Source organism: Chrysoperla carnea, chromosome 1, assembly GCF_905475395.1.
Source record: "Chrysoperla carnea chromosome 1, inChrCarn1.1, whole genome shotgun sequence".
NCBI classification, from domain to species: Eukaryota; Metazoa; Arthropoda; class Insecta; order Neuroptera; family Chrysopidae; genus Chrysoperla; species Chrysoperla carnea.
The window spans coordinates 2,181,710-2,201,818 of NC_058337.1; the positions used below are offsets into that span (position 1 = coordinate 2,181,710).

A 20,109-nucleotide genomic window follows, 5' to 3' on the forward strand; every position below is an offset into this window, starting at 1 on the left:
TTTTCCTCACTATGAATCAGTTTATGTCGAACTAAATTATGTCGATAAGTAAATTTTTTATTACACATGTCACATGAAAATTGTTTTTCTTCACTATGAATAAGTTTATGTCGAACTAAAGTACATTGATTATTAAATTTTTTATTACATATATCACATGAAAATCGTTTTTCTCCTAAAACCGTTTCATCTAATTTTTCACTTTTAATAATCAGTTCTGTATGTAACTCTTTTTCAGGTTTAATATTTTCATAATTAATTGTGCACAATTGTTTATCATTTTCATAAACAGGTTCATGTTTTACACTTATAACACTCTCATTATCATTGTTGCCTTCTTCTGATTTTTCATTTTGTCCATCTTCCATTACAGCATTGTCATCAAATATTTCATTTTTAATAATTATTAATTCTGTTTGAAATTCTTTTTCAAGTTTCATATTTTCTTGCTTGATAAACAAATGATTATTTGTATCAACAAACGAATTATTTGCCATTTTTTTAAATATTTAATATTATCTTTAATACTTAAAAATTATTTTTCAAATCTCAATTCGCGACTCCAAGAATGGCGGCTGAACAGGGTATAAATAAACCATAGACATAAAAAATATAGACCGCGGCTGTGATACATTTCAATAATCTGAAAAAAAATTGATCGCGTTCGAGCTACCATGGGTAACGCAGGTTTGCAAGCCTCCCATTTCCTTGCGTCACGCTTAAATCATCAGATTATTGAAATGTACATCTTTTAGCATGTAATTAACCCTTCATATATTAATCTGACGCACTAAAGTTAATTCACCAATCACAATTTTCTGTTTACAAATCTGATCATCTGCCCTACGCACATCCCCCCATATGTAGGGCTAATATTTGGAGGAGGTACTAAGGAAGGTCCAAGAAACTCCTCACATGTTAATCTGACACGCTCGAGTTACTACAAAAATCCCCTCTTGGGCTCTCCTATTAATAAGTCAATTGAAGTCTTTAAAAACAAGCTAATTGAAGTCTTTAAGACAGATAAGAAAGAATGCTGCAGTATTGGGACTGGCGATAAATGAAGAAAAGAAAGTATTCCTGAAGATCTCAGCCTCACAAGACCGGAGGAAAATCAAAGATCTAGTCATAGATGATGTAGTTTATAAGGCGGTGGTAGCGCAATTCAAATATCTTGGAGAACAGGTGAACAACGAGGAGAGAATGTGTGCCGCCATAAGAAAAAGGATGCAGAATGTAAACAGGGCATACTTTGCAAATCTCAAGGGTCCTGACGAACAAACTAATTTCACGTAAGACCAAACTGACCATTTATTACACCCTGACACAAGAAGACCGTGAGAAAATAAGACGACATGAACGAAAGATCAGAAGGATACATGGTGCATTCCGAGTGAGCGAGCAATATTGGCGCATCCGAAAAAAACAGAGAAATCCAGGAAATCTTGAAGGGAGTATATAATGGAAGTTCATCAAATCACAGAGGCTCAGATGATTCGGACATGTGCAAAGAATGGAGGAAGGAAAAATGCTCAAGAAAATATAGCATGTTAAAGTGTACGCCACATGAAGAAGAGGCAGTCCCCACTGAATGGGGATTCGCTGTCAAGGAGCGAGCAATCTGGAGGAAAGTGGTCGAAGAGGCCAGACCCCAGCCCGGGCTGTAACGCCTATTGGATTGGTTGATGAATTTCTATATTTCACCAATTTGAACTTGTTGACTGGACTATGAGGGGTACGAATTAGAAAAAAAACGCATTTTTATTAAATTTTTAATAACTTTTTTTATTACAAAGCGTGTGTTTTATGTTTAATTCATAAATTATTAAATGGTTATTGCTGAAAAAATAATTTCAAGATGAAGACTTTTTTTTTAGTACCAAAATAAATTTCAACAAAAATGTGGGGTGAATTCATTTTTTTTAAACATTAATAATAAAATATTGTGTTGAGAAAAAAATGCAAATACTTCTTACAAAAAAAAATTAGATTAAATGATGAAAATTTTGTTAATTTAAAAATTAATTAAACAAATACAAAGTTTAACCTAATTGTCCACTGGCCAAAGCATCCTGATACGATCCACCACCTTGTCCCTTCGATTCCGGATTCAATTTAATCATATCATCAATACGTAAAATTGTGATTGCTGCTTCCGTTGCAAATTTCAATGATTTAATTTTCGACATAGCTGGTTCCAAAACACCCGCTTGTTTGTTATCACGTACGGTACCTTCGATTAAATCCAAACCAACCCATTTTAAATGGGCATGATCAACTTTTGTTTGACTTGAATTTTGATATGCACGTAATTTTGCAACTAAATCGGTTGCATCTTTTGCGGCATTCACAGCTAATGTTTTTGGGATCACTAATAATGATTTTGCAAATTCAGCGATTGCTAATTGTTCTCTGGAGCTCTGAAAGAAAATAAAATATTTATATTTTAAAAGTAGAACTTGTAGTGATGCGAGTCTTGAATTATTTGTTTACTTACCAAAGTTGTAGCGAAATTTTCTAGATAAATAGAAAGGGCAGCTTCAACAGATCCACCACCAGCAACAACTGAACGACTTTCTAAGACACGTTTTACAACGCAAATAGCGTCATGAATACTTCGTTCCATTTCATCACAGTAGAAATCATTGGGGCCACGTAAAATAATTGATGCAGCTGTTCGTGCTTTTGGTCTGAAAAATATAAAATACAAAAATTATTGTTTACATTTCATGAAAAAGTGAGACCAAGAGAGGTGAAGGCTATAAAGCAATGGTTTTTACTTTTAGGCCCTGTAAAGCAGGCTGGTATCAAGCTAGTAACTTATAAAAACTTACCCTTTGATTAAAATAAGTTCATCATCACAAATAGTTTCAACACAAACTTCAGCAGCTTCTCCAACACTGGACACATCAAATGTTTCCTCACCTTCCATATTCGTTAACGATGTAATAAAACCAGCACCAGTTGCTTTTGCAATACGTTTTAAATCGGATTTCTTGACACGTCGAACGGCCATTGCTCCACATTCAACGAAATATTTCAAACATAAATCATCAATACCACCCGAACATAAAACCACATTAACACCGGTTGCGATTATCTTTTGAATACGTTCTTTTGTAATATCTAATTCACGGGCACGTATTCCTTCTAATTTTTCTGGATCAGATATTAATACTTGAACGCCTAATTTCATTTTAACTTTTTGTAATGAAAAATCAAGACATGCTATTTTTGCATTTAAGATTTTCTTTGGCATTTGTTGTGATGCTATTGAACAGTTGAGGGCGTAACCTTGTACTAAGATACTTTCCCGTGTACTTCGACCATGTGCTTTTAATACATTTATCGCTTTTATTGGATAACTGGCATTACCTTTTGCGTCGGTTATTTTTACAGCTTGTGTTGCGTCAACAACCATTGCTGAGAAGAAATCGGCATCACTGTTGTTTTAAAATTAAGGAAAAATATTTTTTTTTTATAAATATTCAGATCAGAATACATTTTGGCCACTCATTTTGCCCCTGAAAAACAAAACTCCTGTTATCAAAATGCTCGTGGGACAAAAAGAAGAGACTTGTTAAATAAGCCATTTAATTTATATACACGGTGTTCTGTTATTGACTGCAAATCGTGGGCCTACATAATAAGCTCATAAAGACGATAGAAAAAGTTATGACAAAAATTGATAAATTTGTTCATTCACTGAATATCATTCGATAACCAGCCAGCAATGATAATCAGTAGATTAGAGAGTAAACAATTTAATATTATTACAATAAAAGGATACGCTCCAATAATTTTTGAAGACATTGAAGTTTTAGCGACATTGATGATACATTCACGGCCCAATTCGTCAACAGGAATGGTGAGATGTTCTTGAATATATTTGCAAGCTTCTTTGCATGCTAATCGATAACCGCTAATTATTGAAGTTGGATGAATTTTTTGTTTTACCAATTCGTCGGCATTCTACAAAAAGAAAAAGAAAATTTTGAGCTATTCAAATTTAAAGTTGGCACTTTAAGGTCTTTTCTTAAAAATGAATTGTGTATATCAGCTCCGACGGACAACTGAAATTTATTCCTTAAGTATTGTATAGTGTGCTGTGTTCGTTAGGTTATTGTCAGTTTCAAACAATAGATGCTTAGTCTGTTATACATACTATGTAATAAATTTTATATTTGTTAATCCGAAAAAAACCCGAAGACGTACGATATACGTTAACTAAGTAGCTATGTAGTCATTTGGGTAACAATTAAACTGCGTGCTCTGTCCGTCAGATTATTGTCAGTTTCATACAATAGATGCTTTGTGGACAGCACAAACGTATACAAGTTATATACACGCTTACTTGAAAGTGAAATGATAGGTTGTACCAGAAAAACGTATCGATAGAACGTCAAGAATAAAATTGTGCATGTCAGCTCCGACGGACAACTGAAATTTATTCCTTAAGTATTGTATAGCGTGCTGTGTTCGGTCAGTTTCAAACAATAGATGCTTAGTCTGTTATGCGTACTATGTAAAATAATTTATATATGATAACCGGAAAAAATCCGAAGTAGCTATGTAATAATTCAGGTAAAAATAACACTGCGTGCTGTGTCCGTCAGATTATTATCAGTTTCATATAATAGATGCTTTGTGGACAGCACACAAATATACAAGCTATATGCACGCTTACTTAAAAGTGAAATGATAGGTTGAGCCAGAAAAAAGTATCGAGGTCATTAGAGGTATTTTTTTCTAACGCAAACTGTTAAATTTTTTTTGAGCTGTCAAAAACGACTTTTTTGTGGAATTTTTACAAAAGTTTTGGCTATATAAGTTAATTTTTAAACATTAAAATTTAACTCAATCTTACAAATTGTTAAAATTTGATTCGAATTTATTGAATTTATTTACTGTACCTTAAGTAATTCAGCGGCAACGATAACAACTGAAGTAGTACCATCACCAACTTCATCATCTTGTAATTGTGCTAACTCACAAAGTACACGGGCGGCTGGATGTTCAACTTCCAATAATCGTAAAATTGTGGCTCCATCATTAGTAACCGTAACATCACCGATATCATCCACTAACATTTTATCCAATCCCACAGGACCCAATGAACTTTTCACAATATTTGCAATAGAACATGCTGCCATAACTATTGATAACAAAAAAACACAAATCCATTAGAAAATTTCTTGGTAAAATTGAATCACATGGTTTTAAAGAAGGAACATGGCCGGCTTAAAGTTAGGCGCACATGTGTATTTGATATGAAATTTATTAGTTTCTTATAAAGAAAATGTAATCACAAACTGATTTAATTGATTCATATATGAATAAATTTTACCATTTTGTGTTCGAATTGATTGACCAGATTGTCTGGTACCATTTACGGTCAAAGCGGCTGCGAGTGTTGACATTTTTCACGTTATTCTAGTAATCACCCAAAATTGAACACTATTCTTTCATGACTAATTTAACATGAAGCTAGTTACAAGTTAAATGTGGGTGTCTAGAAACTTTTGTCACTTGTTTTTAATTTCATTCGAGTGGCAAATTTAAATATTCATTACAATAAAATCATTTCTTTAATTTTCTTTTTAATTATTTTAGAATTGGATATAAACAATTAATGCTTCATTTTTAAAAACGGAATTTTATTCTTTTGTCAATTTTGTTGTGTGATTTAGAATTTTTTCTCACATGTTTTTAGTTTCATTAGGGTGGCAAATTTAAATATCCATTTCATAAAATCATTTATTTTATTTTAGGATGAATTTTATTATTGAATGTACTTTTGGGTAAATTTTTTTGAATCATGTTGATCTGGGTTTAATAGGACTGGATTATGTTTAATTTCAAATATTCAGTTTAGATATTTCGATTCCTCGATAATCAAATGAAAAATTAACTTTCCCGTTTAGGAACTTATTGTAATGGGAACGATTTTTGAAATCAAAATTTTCAACATATCTTTACGTTTCATGGCCAGAATAAGGAATAGGGTATTATTGTTAGTTAAAAATAAATTATGAAATTTGAAAAAAGTTAAAATTTATGTAAAAATATACTTAAATATTCTGATTTCGAGTCATAAAAGCACATTTTTCGTTTAAAATATTTAAATTAAAAATCCTAATTTTTAAACTGTATATCACGTGACCTAAAACGCGGGTAAGCCCTGCTGTGATGTCATAACGGTAGGAGCCATAGACCATCAGTTAGTTCAGTGTAGACAGCTGGATATAATATATCATATATCCATAGATAATAAGTATTTATATTTATTATAATCAGATGTCTATGAATATATCTGTCAAAATTATTTGTGTTATTTCGTATAGTGATACTCATATTATATCATCAAATTGGATGCCCGCGTTTTTGATAATTTGAAAAAGGTTTAAAATTTAATTTAAGTTTTTGGCAAGAAAGCGTGTGTATTTTTCCGAAATAAATTTTTGGTGGCTTTTTATTAGCAAAATCAACATTTTGAAGTACTTTTTCAAAAATTGTGGAATACCCTATTATATGCATACCAAGATATATCGACAAACATATGTTTATCTGTGTGGTTTAGTATCTTAGATTGTCTGATGGTGTCAGTTTTAAGTTCATTTTTACTGAATCTTAAACAATTTTCAAACAATTACAAAGTTTTAATTTATCTTTCTCAATATAATTAAAATGGCAAATAGTTCATTTAAAGATGAAATTGATCCTTTATTGATCAATGAAAAAAACAATATTAAATGTGAACAAGATTTAAATAAACAAATACTAAACGAAAATGTTAAAGTGGAAGAAAGTGGTTTAGTGACACAAGTTTTAATTAAAGAAGAAATAGACTTGGGAAATTTTATAATTAAAGAAGAAAATGTTATCATGGAAAATCAACCAGTTTATAATGAAAATGAAAAGTTGGAACCCAATAAATCGGAAGAAAAATTAAATGAAGATAATTCAAAATCACTAGAAAACATTTTTCCATGTGATTTTTGTGGCAAAAAATTTAACAAGAAACGTAATTTACATAACCATGAACGAATTCATAAGGAAAAACCATATTCATGTGATTTTTGTAATAAAAAATTTTCATTTCAATCTAAATTAACGTTACATAAAAGAATTCATACCGAAGAAAAACCATTTTCATGTGAAACTTGTGGTAAATCATTTACTACGTCTCAAAGTTTAATTCAACATAATCGAATCCACACGGGTGAAAAACCATTTTCTTGTGAAATTTGTGATAAAAAATTTCGTGATCAAAGTAATTTAATTGTGCATAAACGAACTCATTCCGGTAAAAAACCATATTCTTGTGAAATTTGTAAGAAAAAATTTCGTCATAAAAATAGTTTGACTCAACATAAACGAAGACATACTGGTGAAAATCAATTTTCATGTGAAGTGTGTGATAAAACATTTTCTCGATTGTCCGGTTTAATTCAACATAAACGATTACATACAGGTGAAAAACCATTTTCTTGTAATATTTGTGATCGAAAATTTATGTGGCGTAATACTTTTATTGTACATAAACGATCTCATTCGGGTGAAAAACCATCTTCATGTGAAGTTTGTTCAAGTAATTCATCAAAAAAACGATTTTCTTGTGAAATTTGTGATAAAAAATTTCGTGATCGTAGTAATTTAATACAACATAAACGAACTCATACCGGGGAAAAACCATTTTCTTGTGATATTTGTAATAGAAAATTTCGTTTCGTAGATAATCTCAAAATACATCGTAAACGAACACATATTGGTGAAAAATCATTTTCATGTGAAGTGTGTGATAAAAATTTTAATCATCGTCAAGACTTAATTGAGCATAGAAGAATTCATACCGGGGAAAAACCATTTTCTTGTAGTATTTGTGATCGAAAATTTAGTTATCGAAGTGGTTACATTGTGCATAAACGCGCTCATATTAATGATAAATCATTATCATGTAAAGTTTGTGATAGAAAATTTACTGATTTACCCAGTTTAACGATTCATAGAAAAATTCACATCGAAGGCGACGAAGAAAATGGTTTGAACAAAGAAAAAAAGGTTAAAAACGCGTCAAAATATCTAAAAAATAAGAAATTTTCCTGTGAATTTTGTAATAAAATGTTTAGTCAACGAATTAATTTAATTGTGCATAAACGAACTCATTCAGGTGAAAAACCATTTTCTTGTAAAATCTGTGGTAAATCATTTTCTCAATCTCAAAATTTAAATATACATAATAGAACACATACCGGTGATAAACCATTTTCTTGTAAAATTTGTGGTAAATCATTTTCACAATCTCAACGTTTAATTCTACATAATCGAATTCATACGGGTGAAAAACCATTTTCTTGTGAAATTTGTGATAAAAAATTTCGTTATCCAGGTAATTTTAGTGAACATAAAAAAAGACATGCTAGTGAAAAATTAGTGAAAAACGAGATTATTGTAGAAGAAAATAAAGAAAAAAGTAATAGTTCAGTTTAAGCACTTCCCTGGTGGAAAAAATATTTGAAGAAAGAATAAGAAATTCTGAAAAAGTCTTAGGATCTTTGAATTACTCAACGTTTTCGGACTAGTCTAATTCAGAGTTATTCAGAGTTCTTAATTCTTTTTTAAAGTTTCTAAGACTTTTTCACAGTTTCCTAAGACTTATTAAGACTTATTCTTTTTTCAAATATTTTTTCCACCAGGGTTTTTCTTAAAAATCATCCTAGAAAGAACATCAGGAAAAAAAAAATTTTCAAGCATTTTTTACGTAGATTACGAATCCGTTTGCGGAGATAGCGAAAAACTTACAGTTTTTCTTTAATTCAGGAAAATGAATGAATGCAAGGGCCAAAAACCCGCAGACCCGTCCTAACTCGACCCCATTAAAGGCATGGCCAACCCGTAGATCACAGTGTGAATTCAATCACAGAATGAACGCAAGGACCAAAAAACCCGCAGACCTGTACTAACTCGATTCCATTAAAGGCAGACAGGTCTGCGGGTTTTTTGTTCCTTGCGTTCATTCTGTGATTGAATTCACCCTGTGATCAACAGGTTGGCCATGCCTTTAATGGGGTCGAGTTAGTACAGGTCTGTGGGTTTTTTGGCCCTTGCGTTCATTCTGTGATTGAATTCACCCTGTGATCTACGGGTTGGGCATTACTTTAATGGGGTCGAGTTAGGACGGATCTGCGGATTTTTTGGCCCTTGCCTTCATACATTTTCCTGAATTAAAGAAAAACTGTAAGTTTTTCGGCATCTCCGCATACGGATTCGTAATCTACGTAAAAAATGCTTGAAAATGTTTTTTTTCTTGATGATCTAGGATGATTTTTAAGAAAAAGATTAAGATTTTTTTTATTGCAGAAGAAAATAAAGAAAAATTAAATGTGGAGCAAATATTGATTAAAGAGGAAGCATTCGAAGAAAATAATACAATTGTAGCTAAAGATGAAACCAATAAATTGGAGGTTAAAACTGCTTCAAAATGTGAAAAAAATAAACAATTTTCCTGTGATTTTTGTAATAAATCATTCAAACTACGAATTTATTTAATTGTACATCAACGCACCCATACCGGTGAAAAACCATTTTCATGTGGAATTTGTGGTAAATCGTTTTCTCAGTCTCGATATTTAATTACACATAATCGTATTCACACTGGTGAAAAACCATTTTCTTGTGAAATTTGTGGTAAATCATTTTCACAATCTCAACGTTTAATTCTACATAATCGAATTCATACGGGTGAAAAACCATTTTCTTGTGAAATTTGTGATAAAAAATTTCGTTATCCAGGTAATTTTAGTGAACATAAAAAAAGACATACTAGTGAAAAATTAGTGAAAAACGAGATTATTGCAGAAGAAAATAAAGAAAAATTAAATGTGGAGCAAATATTGATTAAAGAGGAAGCATTTGAGGAAAATAATCCAATTACAGATGAAAATGAAACCACTAAAGAGGTTGGAACTGCTTCAAAATGTGAAAAAAATAAACAATTTTCCTGTGATTTTTGTAATAAATCATTCAAACTACGAACTAATTTAATTGTACATCAACGCACTCATACCGGTGAAAAACCATTTTCATGTGATTTTTGTGATAAAAAATTTCGCAGTCAATCTTGTTTAATTGTCCATAAACGAATTCATACCGGAGAAAAACCGTTTTCTTGTGGAATTTGTGGTAAAAAATTTTCACAACAAAGTGGATTATATCTACATAAAAGAGTGCATACGAGAGAAAAACCGTTTTTTTGTGAAGTTTGTGATAGAAAATTTACTGATTCACGTAGTTTAACGAAACATAAAAGAATTCACAGCCAAGGCGATGCAGTATTTGAAGAAGAAAATGATTTAATTAAAGAAGAATTACTTGAAATTAATGAAGACCCCCTTTTACTTGGATTAGATAATGAATAAAAAAGTTCAAATAAAAGTTCTAACTGATTTAATTTTGCACATTTTTGTTTTTTTTTCGACCTTCTAGCTTCAAATTTGACCGAGATATGCCAATTTTAAAATGGTGCATTTTTTGCTCATTCAATCAAATAAAAAAGGATCCATTTTGTAAACCGTTAGGTAAGGTTAGAGTGGCTGTCCTGGGGTGGGACACACTTAGAGCGTAGGGTCCGTTGTGATACCGTAAATAGGTTGGCCCATCCCCGGCCACTACTCCATGAACCATTTGGAGCTGTTTAAGAACAGCAGGAGAGCTTTGACGTCGACTGACTTTAGGTCGAAGAGGTCGTCAAAGAGAGGCTGGCTCAAGTAAGTCGATCTCCTCATGACAAGAGCTGGGCAGTGACAGAGAAGATGAGACATTGTCTCGTCCTCGTCATCACTGTGACAGCTCCTGCAGTAGTCGTGATATACTGCCAGGCCTAAGCGTTCAGCATGCTTGCCGCCCAGCCAGTGTCCTGTGATAGCCGCAACAACTTTACGAACAGAGGCCCTTGGAAGTGATATGAGAACTTCGGAACGCCTGCGATTGTACTCAGACCATATCTGTCTTGTAGTACCACAAGTAAACCGTTAGAGATAGAACAAAAGTTTAAGTATTAAAGTTATTTCTTATAAAAAAATTAATTACTTTTGTTTGAGATATCTTTTCGTAAACTATCATTTTTCATCCGTGAGGGCGTCCAGAAAATAATTGACCGCAAGGGGAAAAAAACCCGCAGATCTATGCTAACTCGACCCTATTAAAAGCATGACCTAACCATAGATCAAAGGATGGATGTACTCACAGAATCAGCGCACCAGACAACTAGTTTTTTCTCTTGCATTTACCGTGTGATAGTCTCCACACTTTGATCAACGGGTTGGCAATATCTTTAATGGGGCCGAGTTTTTCAATCAAGGATAGTCTATGAATGCTTAGAGGAGCTGAATCACCTAGGTTGATCTGGGTTCCGGGTCACTCTGGCGTTAAAATGAATGAAGCAGCAACTTGTTGCAACGAGAGTGGTCGTCACAAACGACCCTTTTTACCTGAGCCTGTAATTCCCATATGTGTGTGGCGACTGACTTCGACAAAATCCTTTAGCTTCATCCGATTTTAATAGCGCCTCCTACTCGAAGACGTTTCACCTTAGGGTTACAGATCTTTCTCAAAGGGAACACAAAGGACTCTAGGTGCTAGGACCCATGAAAAATACCCCTATTTTCTTTTATTATTAAATGGAATTGTTTAAAAAAATATTTATTATTTTATATAACATTACAATATAATTTTTGATCTTTTACACAGCCTCCACAAATTTTGTTATCATATCATTTAATTCATCCGCATACTTTAAGTGTAAATTGTGTTTACCATCCGGAAAAATATGCAATCTAAAAAGAAAGTCATTTTAAAATTTTAATTTTCAGTTTCAGTATTCGTGATTTCAAGAAACTATAGGTGGCACTGTAATGGCAGTTGAGGTGAGTATAAACCATGGTAAAAAGAAGACAGCGTATGTTCTTACGCAGGTGTGAAATAGTGCTCTCTCATACCAACTATCTGCCATATTTGTTGTTTACTATCTTATTTCCCTATTTAAATGAGAGAGCCGGTAAAATATAATATGGCGGCAGCAAGTTGGCGATGCGAAGACCTGAAGAAAATGAGCCCATCGGAAGAACATACCTTGTCTTCTTTCTACCATGGTATAAACAAACAAAAAATCATAGAACATATCTATTTTATATCATTCATAATCCTTGTTTGTTATCAAGTAGTAGAAAGTAGAAAATCCCCTTTTTACCCGACTGATTTAATCTTTAAATCAGTAGAGGTCAGCCCAGTATTTTTTTGAGTTGCGTATAATTTAAAAGAATGTACACGTACTTAGATCCGGCAATCTTTTGATGTAAATAGGTCGCATGATCTGCATGTGTGACCGAATCTTGGCCTCCGTGAACAATTAGAGTAGGACATTTTATATTTGAAATAAGTTTGTCACAAAAATCATCGTTTTGTTTATAGCAGAGTTCAATTGTATCAACCCAATTTGCCCATAATTCTTTAAACTGAGCCTCTCCATAAATTTCTTCCATAGGTTTCTTCATTGCATTCGACCATTTTGAAACATCACGAATTTCTATCGAAACATAAAAGTCATAAAATTATCAAAATAAATTCGTATTGAAACATTTTATTACGGTTTCTTTGGTAAGATTTCGCTTAAGTTTCCGAAAATTGAAATATATCAAACAATCAAAATATTTCAATATCTCGAAAACTAAGCGAAATTTCGTTCATTGAGACCCAGTTCGTATTACTTTTAAGGCCTTCAATTTCTTCCTCCATAATAAACGATTTTCCTCCCCATTGAATCAAAGCTTCAATCCGTTCGGGATATTTTCCCGCAATTATTAAACTTGCAATTCCTCCACCACTCCATCCGACTAACGAATATTTAGGGATATTTAATTTTTCCATTAATTTAACGGCAAATTCAGCATCTGAACGATACAAATTTGTATCAAATGTACGTTCAGGAGGTCTACTCTTCCCAAATCCAGGAGGATCCCAAACAACTAACGTCAGTTTATTCTTATCAAATTTTTCAATTTGAGCACGAAAATCAGTCCAAATGGTACCTAATGCACCCGGTAATAAAAACACAATTTTTTTGCCGTTGCCTACTTTTAAATAATTAATGGTTTGACCATTTATATCAATTTTTTTCTCCTAAAAACAATTAGCTGAATTTTTGATGTTGTGAAATTTTAATTTTCAAATTTACCTTCATTTCTGTATTAAAATATCGCCGATATTCGAATGTACATTTTATATTTTTTTGTATAAAATTAATTTGCCTGAAATTTTTTAGCAAAGCCATTTTAAACGTTTTTAAAAATGCTTTAATGGACTCAAATCTTTGAAATCAGTAACTTATTTAATTGAACTTTGGACCTAATAAAAACATAACATATTTGCCTAGTTGAAAACAACAAAATAGGAATAATTATTTGTAAACATTAACATATTTCGACAAGACAAAATAATTATTTTTGAAATATTTTAATTTTGTATTAATGATTCAACTTAAATCACAAAGTTGCCATAATCGGTAAGTGTTATTAAGGTTGGTGGATTTGTGCATTTCTAAAGCCTATTTTACATTTAAAATTCGCGGTATACGATAAAATTGATTCCTATAACTGTAAAATTAAAACATAATATCCCGCAAAAAGTGTAGTGCTTAAAAGTCTCATCCCCTAGTTACGACCGAGTAGAGATAAATGAGTTAAATTTTATGAATTGTCGTTAAAAAATCGCTGAAATTTTATTTAAGTTTGAGGTTATGTGAAATAAAAATAAGAAGCCATGAAGTTGAGCTCCGTATAGTTAGCAGATAAAATTGTTATTTTTCACTCAAACTATTTCCATTCATTTGGGAATCGTTTGGGAGGATTTGGGAATATAATTTTAGAATTTGGGAATTATTAGTTTTCCTGTAATTAATGATTATTTTTTCAGCGTATAGTTAGCAAGTAGGAAATTAAATCCACTTAATTATTATGTTATTCGAAAGGAAATCATTTGGGAATTACGATAAACACGGTATCAGAGTTTGGGAATGTATAATTAATTAATTACACCTATTTTTTAGTTGATGTGTAAGTTATGTTAATTAACCGTACACCTAAACCATTTATTGTTATATAGCGGTATGGCGCCAATATTCAAATATTACTGAATAATTTATTTTTTAATTTATGTAAATGTTAAGTTTTATTTTGCCTTAAAACTGTTCTTATTCAATTAGGAATCGTTTGAGAAGATTTAGGAATGTAATTTTATTATTTAGGACTGATAAGTTTTCATGTAATTAATTAGTTTTTCAAGGCGTATACTTAGAAGGTAAAAAATTAAATTCTATTTATATTTTCATTAAATTAATAAATAATTTTAATTAATTGATAATAATATTTGTTAAAATAAAAATTAATTATTAATAAATAAATAAATAAATTATTGAAAAGTGGTTTAGATTTGATACTGGTGGCGTCGCCATATGTAGCAGTTTTGGGAACTAACGCGTACATCAATAAGGGAACATATTTTATTTGATTGTGCTTTGGGAGAAAAGGAAATAAGCTTTAGGAAAACGGAATATTGATCAAAAACCAAATTTTTTAATAAAAAAATTAATTTATTATCTAAAAAATAATAAAATATTTCGTAAAAACAAAAGTACATAATAATTAATATTTTTGATTTGTTACACTGACTCAATAAACTTCGTTACCATATCATTAAATTCATCCGCATATTTTAAATGTAAATTGTGTTTTCCATCCGGAAAAACATGCAATCTGGAATAATATAAAAATTATTAAAATATTAACGATCTAACGATTACATAAATATTAATAATTTACGTACTTTGATCCTTTAATCTCTTTATGTAAATAAGTTGGATGATCCGAATGGCAAACAGCATCTTGGGCCCCATGAATAATAAAAGTCGGACATTTTATATCAGAAAGTATTTCTTTACAAATATTTCCATTATTTTCTTTATAAATCACTTCGATTGTATCAACCCAATTTTCCCATAACTCCCTGAAATAAGCCTCACCATAAACTTCAATCATTGGTTTTCTCATACGCTCCGACCATTTTGAAACATCACGAATTTCTATAAAAACAAGTGAAAACAAACAATTGACTCAGTTAATTGTTGAAATACCCTGAATAGAAAATGTTAAATGTCAGTGTTTGCATTATTTTTAATATATAAGAAAAGTTTAAAAAACCAAAAAAATTTTTTTTCGTTTAAGTTAAAGCTACCTGCAATGGAAAATGGATACCAAAGTTTGTTTCTAATTTGCGCCCTCATTTCATCAGTTGAACGCAGCCATCACTACTGTTTTCGCACTCTATCGACGTTGCCGTCACGTGACGGATATATGTGTATCATGTGAATAGACCTTTATGTCTACAGTATGTTTCAGAAAATAAAATTTTTATTAAAGAACTATATTCTTACTTTTAAGTCCTTCTAGTTCTTCCTTAATGATATATGAATTTGCTCCCCATTCAACTAAAGCTTCAATACGTTCTGGATTTTTTGCTGCTAATATCAAACTTGTAATTCCACCATCGCTCCATCCCACCAACGAATATTTTGGAATATTCAATTTATTCATTAATTCAGCGGCTAATTTAGCATCTGTATGATATAAATTTTTATCGAATGTACGTTTTGGTGGTCTACTTTTACCATAACCAGGAGGATCCCATGCAACTATTGTCAATTTATTCTTATCAAGTTTTTCGATTTGAGGACGAAAATCAGTCCAAATGGTACCTAATGCACCCGGTAATAATAAAATTGTTTTTTTTCCAGTACCTACTTTTAAATAATTTATGGTTTGACCTTGTAAATCGATTGTAGTTTCCTAAAATTCCATAAAAGCGTTAAGTAGGTAGGTATGTATTAAATTTTTTTTTTATTTACCTTCATTTCTGTACTAAAATTACGGTTATAGAAAGCTCCCAAAATAAATTTGGTTTGTGTAAAATTAATTTTACTAAAATTTTTGAATAAAGCCATTATTAATTGCAATCAATGCATATATACTTAAATTTTTGTTAATGCACTCGAATTTTTTATCATTTTAATTTAAGAAGTTGACCTTTGACTCCTTGATTATAATATACAAATATTTACATAATTAATTTTTAAAAAGATTGTCGAAAATAGTTTCGAAAAGATATTTATTTATTTTTAATTAAACATAAAGAATTTGAATAAAAGTTAATTAAACTTATATTTTTTTAGAAAAAATGTATGTTTTCCTTACTAAACAATCAAGGTTAAATTAATGTTTTCTAAGATCAGGCCTGTAACTAAAAGGAGTTGTTTGAGGGGTTCCTTTCTAGATTTATTAATCTTTGATAAAGATGTAATTTCATGATGACGCTTGACGCTGGCTTTGAGCGACAAATTAGGATTTCACATAGCTGAAAAAAAAAAAAAATATGCGCAGCGTCAATTTTAAAAGATGTAACTTCATGATGAAGCTTGGCGCTGGCTTTGAGCGTCAAATTAGGAATCCACCAAGCTGAAAAATGAAATGATAAACAACTATATCCATAATGGGCGGTGAATATGATTATCAATTGTTCAAAAAACTTATTTGGAAATCGCGTCGCGTCGCCAGAAATCGGTTTTACGTGCGGCTATAGATGTTTCACATCAAAAAGTCAGTTTAGACCGTTCTGCTATCTGAAGTAAAGCTATCTCTGAAAAGGTCTGAAAATATCAAATAAATTATTAATCAATCATTTAATGACAGAAAATGGTAATAGAATGAGACTCTTTCGGAAGAAATATTCCGAGTTACTAAAAAATTTTTCAGAAAAGTAATTACTCAGACAAGTAGTAACTCAGAATATTAATTCTTTCGAAAGAGTCTCAATCGATTATCATTTTCTGCCATTAAATGATTGATTAATAATTTATTTAATATTTTCAGGCTTTTTCAGAATTTTTCAGAGATATAGTTTTACTTCACATATTCTTTCTCTGAATTTCAAGAGTTCCAGAACAGTTTTATTTTCACAAGGGAGCATGGGTTGGGGTGGTTTTTGGCCCATGTTTTGGAAGTCAAATTTTCAATTTTACTATAGTTAGTTTACAAACTGACGGATATTACAATAAACGCCTCAAAATTCTCCATTTGATACAGCCCTGGTTTATTCAGTATCAATTTCTACCGGTATTGTTGAACTTACGATAAAAATAATAAGTCAAACTTTTTAGTTTCTAGGGTCAGTTAGTAAAATATTTTAATCGAGTTTCAAGTTTTAGTTTCACAATTTTCTTGAAAATAATTCAAAGGCCATTTTCAATAAAGGTCAGTAAAATTTGAAGGTTATAAATCTTTCGTTATTTTTAACATTTCGAAAAATATTCGTATTTTTAGATGGCAAATTTAACAGAAGTTTCATCGAATAAAATTTTCGATGGACATCAAAAAGTTTTTTCGCACGATTCAAAAGAATTAGGATGTAAAATGAATTTTGGTGTATATTTACCACCTCAAGCATCGGCTGGAAATGTCAAGTTACCCGTAATATATTGGTTATCCGGATTAACATGTAACGAACAGAATTTTATACAAAAAGCCGGTGCCCAAAAATGTGCATCTGAAAATGGAGTGATTATCGTTAATCCTGATACATCTCCACGCGGTTTAAACATACCAGGTTTGTGATTTTATATGTGACTGACGCTACATTTGACCCAAAATGTGTTTTACTTTTAACCATCGTGTTCTTAGATATGTTTCAGTGTGAGTTTAGGGTTCCGTAGCTGACAAAACTAAAAAATTTGCGATGTTCTTCAAAATCGGCTCAGTTTGGAAAAGGCTTTAAGAAAAAAGGTAATTTAATGGAGAATGTTCTTAGATATGTTTCAAGTGTGAGTTTAGGCTTCCGTACCCGAAAAATTTGTCTGGGGGCTTTAAAATTTTGTAAATATCACTTGTCCTTAAAGCATCTCCCAAACTGAGCTGATTTTGATAATCATCGTCAATTTTTTAGTTTTTTTTTGGGGTACGGAACCCTAAACTCGCTCTTAAAATAGCTTGAACACTCGTCATCAAATTACCTTTCAAACGGGACAAAAAAGTTTAGGCGCTACGATGCCACAGACAGACAGACACACACACATAGCGGTCAAACTTATAACACCCCTTTATTTTAGTAAGGGGGTTAAAAACAGTAATTTTTTTTTTCCATTCATTGTACATTTTTTTATGGAATCACGCAGGTGATAGCGAAAATTGGGATTTTGGAGTTGGTGCTGGTTTTTATGTAAATGCATCACAAGAACCATGGAATAAAAATTATAGAATGTACAATTATGTAACATCTGAACTAGTCGAAATAGTTAATGCGAATTTTCCGGTTGATAAGGAGAAAAAATCAATAATGGGTCATAGTATGGGTGGACATGGAGCGTTAATATGTGCCTTAAGAAATCCTGGTCAATATAAAGCAGTATCCGGTTTTTCTCCAATATGTAATCCAATTAATTGTCCATGGGGTACAAAAGCTTTTAATGGATATCTTGGACCAAAGGAATCGAATAAATGGGAAGATTGGGATGCTACAGAATTATCGAAAACGTACAATGGTCCTTTATTACCCATAATCATTGAACAAGTAAGTATGCAAAAGTATATGATTGTTCTTTTGACGTTAGGTTAGGTTAGAGTGGCTGTGCTGGGTTGGGACACACGTAGACCATAGGGTCCGTTGTGATACCGTAAATGGGTTGGCCCATCCCCGGCCACTACTCCATGAACCATTTGGAGCTGTTTAAGAACAGCAGGAGGGCTTTGACGTCGACTGACTTTAGGTCGGAGAGGTCGTCAAGGAGAGGCTGGCTCAAGTAAGTCCATCTTCTCATGACAAGAGCTGGGCAGTGACAGAGAAGATGAGACATTGTCTCCTCCTCGTCACCACTGTGACAGCTCCTGCAGTAGACAACCAAAAGATTTGACGTTAAAATACAACCAAAAGATGCAAGTTTGTCAAATATTAAGGATTGCCTCGTTCAAATTTCCTCAAAACCAGAATCTATAACTTTTAATTAAATTTTTCCGCAATAAATATATGAACCATTCTTTTAAAATTATATAATTAAGTTGATATCCACCCGCTTTGCTGGACTTCACCACGTTGTAGCTTTCACATCTCTTGCTCTCACTTAACCCCCTTTCATAACACCTAGAAATAAGGGTTAAGGATTGTTTTACACCGGTTAATCATTAAATATATCAGAACAGATGGCTATAAATTATATCTTGTTCACCATTTTTACAGAAATATTTCATTTAGCTTTAAAACGATGTTCATAGATGGCACAATTTCATTAATTAACAATATAATTTTCTTTTCTTTTAGGGATCATCTGATAAATTCTTCATAGAAAAACAATTATTACCGGAAAATTTGTTAAAAGTAATTGAAACAAATAAAAATCTGTCAGTCAATTATAATTGTAGAGAGGGTTATGATCATTCGTATTTCTTTATTGCTACATTTATTGAGAATCATATTAAGGAACATTTAAAATATTTATAGAAAATAATTAATCAATCAAGATAGATTGGTAGTCTAGTTATTAATTTCAAATTGTTGAAATATAGAAATACTGATCGTAAAAATAACATGTAATAGTTCGTTGGATTCGGAATGATAGAAAAGAAAAACGCTTCTAGCACATTTATCTAGACATCATTCCAAATCCAATGAGCTATCACGCGTATTTTTACGATCATTATTGCTATATTTTACCAATTTGAATTTATTAACTAAACTATACTGCATGTTTAATTTATATCTTGGCATAGTACATTTCCCACGAGTATGAGAGAGTACGTATGTATACATTAGACAATGTGTACAAGAAAGAGGTGTTATTGGCCTGTTTTTAACCGACTTTAAACAAAAACGGAGGAGGTTACCAATTCGACTCTATTTTAATTTATTTTTTTTATGTTTGTTACCTCAGAACTTTCGACTGAGTGAACCGATTTTGATGATTCTTTATCTATTTAAAAGCTGCTGCTTCCCGTGTGACCCCATTTCATTTTGGCA

The 20,109-nt window shown here is 31.6% G+C and overlaps 5 protein-coding genes across 5 annotated transcripts; 2 read left to right on the plus strand and 3 right to left on the minus strand.

The window, feature by feature from the left end:
- Window positions 1–1,920: 1,920 nt before the first annotated feature.
- LOC123296812 (T-complex protein 1 subunit alpha) lies at window positions 1,921–5,488 on the minus strand. Its single transcript, XM_044878472.1, has 6 exons — window positions 5,348–5,488; window positions 4,914–5,155; window positions 3,791–3,972; window positions 2,835–3,443; window positions 2,498–2,690; window positions 1,921–2,420 (listed from the first exon to the last, which is right to left on the minus strand). Exons 1-6 carry the CDS (start codon window positions 5,418–5,420, stop codon window positions 2,043–2,045), a joined length of 1,677 nt encoding a protein of 558 aa, XP_044734407.1. The 5' UTR covers window positions 5,421–5,488; the 3' UTR covers window positions 1,921–2,042.
- A 1,397-nt stretch (window positions 5,489–6,885) lies between these two features.
- LOC123290383 (zinc finger protein 208-like) lies at window positions 6,886–10,418 on the plus strand. Its single transcript, XM_044870534.1, has 4 exons — window positions 6,886–6,900; window positions 7,021–8,072; window positions 8,244–8,473; window positions 9,361–10,418. Exons 1-4 carry the CDS (start codon window positions 6,886–6,888, stop codon window positions 10,416–10,418), a joined length of 2,355 nt encoding a protein of 784 aa, XP_044726469.1.
- A 1,300-nt stretch (window positions 10,419–11,718) lies between these two features.
- On the minus strand, window positions 11,719–13,304 carry LOC123302493 (valacyclovir hydrolase-like). The gene is made up of 4 exons (XM_044885439.1): window positions 13,232–13,304; window positions 12,765–13,176; window positions 12,331–12,583; window positions 11,719–11,834 (listed from the first exon to the last, which is right to left on the minus strand). Exons 1-4 carry the CDS (start codon window positions 13,235–13,237, stop codon window positions 11,741–11,743), a joined length of 765 nt encoding a protein of 254 aa, XP_044741374.1. The 5' UTR covers window positions 13,238–13,304; the 3' UTR covers window positions 11,719–11,740.
- A 1,383-nt stretch (window positions 13,305–14,687) lies between these two features.
- On the minus strand, window positions 14,688–16,103 carry LOC123302484 (valacyclovir hydrolase-like). Its single transcript, XM_044885427.1, has 4 exons — window positions 15,956–16,103; window positions 15,485–15,896; window positions 14,878–15,133; window positions 14,688–14,807 (listed from the first exon to the last, which is right to left on the minus strand). Exons 1-4 carry the CDS (start codon window positions 16,049–16,051, stop codon window positions 14,714–14,716), a joined length of 858 nt encoding a protein of 285 aa, XP_044741362.1. The 5' UTR covers window positions 16,052–16,103; the 3' UTR covers window positions 14,688–14,713.
- Window positions 16,104–17,199: 1,096 nt separating this feature from the next.
- LOC123290679 (S-formylglutathione hydrolase) lies at window positions 17,200–20,058 on the plus strand. The gene is made up of 4 exons (XM_044870941.1): window positions 17,200–17,357; window positions 17,427–17,709; window positions 18,275–18,669; window positions 19,414–20,058. The coding sequence occupies exons 2-4, from the start codon at window positions 17,427–17,429 to the stop codon at window positions 19,591–19,593; spliced, it is 858 nt and encodes a 285-aa protein (XP_044726876.1). The 5' UTR covers window positions 17,200–17,357; the 3' UTR covers window positions 19,594–20,058.
- The last annotated feature ends 51 nt before the right edge of the window (window positions 20,059–20,109 follow it).

Bases quoted from the DNA above. Each gene is read 5' to 3' on its own strand.
- LOC123302493 (XM_044885439.1), bottom strand. The intron at 12,584-12,764 runs GTAATACGAACT...ATGTTTCGATAG, and splicing joins AGAAATTGAAGGCCTTAAAA to AAATTCGTGATGTTTCAAAA. The intron at 11,835-12,330 runs GTACGTGTACAT...CTTTCTTTTTAG, and splicing joins CAAAAGATTGCCGGATCTAA to ATTGCATATTTTTCCGGATG.
- LOC123296812 (XM_044878472.1), bottom strand. From the start codon at position 5,420: ATGTCAACACTCGCAGCCGCTTTGACCGTAAATGGTACCAGACAATCT. The intron at 5,156-5,347 runs GTAAAATTTATT...TGTTATCAATAG, and splicing joins ATCAATTCGAACACAAAATG to TTATGGCAGCATGTTCTATT. The intron at 3,973-4,913 runs GTACAGTAAATA...TTCTTTTTGTAG, and splicing joins TTGCCGCTGAATTACTTAAG to AATGCCGACGAATTGGTAAA.
- LOC123302484 (XM_044885427.1), bottom strand. From the start codon at position 16,051: ATGGCTTTATTCAAAAATTTTAGTAAAATTAATTTTACACAAACCAAA. The intron at 15,897-15,955 runs GTAAATAAAAAA...ATGGAATTTTAG, and splicing joins ATTTTAGTACAGAAATGAAG to GAAACTACAATCGATTTACA. The intron at 15,134-15,484 runs GTAAGAATATAG...TTGTTTTTATAG, and splicing joins AGAACTAGAAGGACTTAAAA to AAATTCGTGATGTTTCAAAA.
- LOC123290383 (XM_044870534.1), top strand. The intron at 8,073-8,243 runs GTCAAAATATCT...TATACATAATAG, and splicing joins GAAAAAAAGGTTAAAAACGC to AACACATACCGGTGATAAAC. The intron at 8,474-9,360 runs GTAATAGTTCAG...TTTTTATTGCAG, and splicing joins AGAAGAAAATAAAGAAAAAA to AAGAAAATAAAGAAAAATTA.
- LOC123290679 (XM_044870941.1), top strand. From the start codon at position 17,427: ATGGCAAATTTAACAGAAGTTTCATCGAATAAAATTTTCGATGGACAT. The intron at 17,710-18,274 runs GTTTGTGATTTT...GGAATCACGCAG, and splicing joins ACGCGGTTTAAACATACCAG to GTGATAGCGAAAATTGGGAT. The intron at 18,670-19,413 runs GTAAGTATGCAA...CTTTTCTTTTAG, and splicing joins TACCCATAATCATTGAACAA to GGATCATCTGATAAATTCTT.